General features: G+C 34.9%; 1 protein-coding gene across 1 annotated transcript in view; it reads left to right on the forward strand.

Moving 5' to 3' along the window:
- Positions 1-930: 930 nt before the first annotated feature.
- akr7a3 (aldo-keto reductase family 7, member A3 (aflatoxin aldehyde reductase)) overlaps positions 931-1,522 on the forward strand; it is a 13,922-nt gene continuing 13,330 nt past the window's right edge. Inside the window, exon 1 of the mRNA XM_037678771.1 lies at positions 931-1,239. Within this exon, the coding sequence (XP_037534699.1) occupies positions 948-1,239 (292 nt within the window). The 5' untranslated portion in view covers positions 931-947. The remainder of the gene's footprint in view (positions 1,240-1,522) is intronic.

The raw sequence follows: 1,522 nt of genomic DNA on the forward strand, positions 1-1,522 counted from the left end.
TATATATATATTTTTGCAATTTTAACCACATATGACCATTTATTTGTTTGACAAATATCTTCATTCTAATTCACCACATTGCAATGTGCACAAAATTAACAGGTAGACGATTCAGATGTCATATTGTAGAGTAAATGTCCATTTCAACCAATCAGTCGGATTTAATTTATTACTAAATGTATGTATTTATTTTAATATAACCTTTATTTAACCAGGAAAATAGACCTGCAGCAGCAAATACAAAGCATAGTTACTACTGTACATCACTAGTAAGACAGCAAATTAAAACATCAAATTGAAAAACATTAAAAACAACACTAAATAAATAAATCTAAGAAAATTTAAGAACAACAGGTACAAACTGCAGAGTTAGTATCAAGTCATTTCAATCTTGAGTTAAATAAATGCTCCCAAATGAAATGAACTGTCAGTTTCAAGTCTTTCTGAAGTGTAGCAGGTGCAGAATGTACAAAAGTTTACTAAAATGTTACATTCAGGTAAAAAAAAAGATTCTTTCTATTAGGATACAGATTCAGACACTTCATATTTTCCATTGACTTTTACAACGACTAACTTGCTTTTATTAAATTAGATAATAGGATTTTTTTGATGAAAGATACTGTAAGACTTTAGAAAACTTTTGTAAAATGAAGACTTGCTGACACCTGGTGGTTATAAACTGTAACTACATGCACGGACACTGGTTTATGAATTAACAGACTTGAACAAATATTTACGTATGTTCTTAACCACAAGAAGTCGTCACAAAAGTGGACTTTGTTCTGTTTGTTTAAACAAAACACTAGGAAAGCAGCGGAAAAGCGAATCTGTTAGTTGATATAATTTCACGTTTAATATTTTACGTTTTGTGCCGTATAGGTAACTACCCGACACTCCCTTCTTCTAAGACGACCTTTGACCTTCGTGTTTAGCTAGTTAGCATTAGCATGCTGTGGGTAATAACAGCTGGACTCTGCCCACTCCGACAGGCTCGCAGAATAAAATCCTCGTTCACACACCTGCTCAAGTCGGTAGTTTGTAGAAACATGTCGTCGGGAACTAAACGTCCAGTTAGCTTACTGGGAACCATGGCGTTTGGGGGACGAGCTGACGCCAAGCAGAGCCGGGAGATGGTGAAGGCTTTTCTGGACAGGGGACACAAGCAGGTGGACACAGCGTTCATGTACATGGATGGAAAATCGGAGACTATCATAGGCGACATGAACTTACCTAAAACAGGTGAACTGAAAGTTATCTTACCAGTGTTTACTTGTGTTTTAAATCCAACTGGTAATTAAGTTTATTAACTTGTGTAATGGATGACAACCAACCAGGTAATTATTTTACTCATGCACAATTTAAATGTTTGGTAACGTGCGAAAGTTTTCAGCCATCTCGTGATTCACTTTTTGCTTAGAAACCTGCAATTCTTATTTTGACCACAAGGTGTCAGCAACTTTCTGCTAACAATAATACAGTATGAGTCTGCTTTTTTGTTATATATATATATATATAGATCGTA

This window comes from Nematolebias whitei, chromosome 7 (assembly GCF_014905685.2).
Source record: "Nematolebias whitei isolate Nwh7 chromosome 7, NemWhi1, whole genome shotgun sequence".
Taxonomy (NCBI): domain Eukaryota; kingdom Metazoa; phylum Chordata; class Actinopteri; order Cyprinodontiformes; family Rivulidae; genus Nematolebias; species Nematolebias whitei.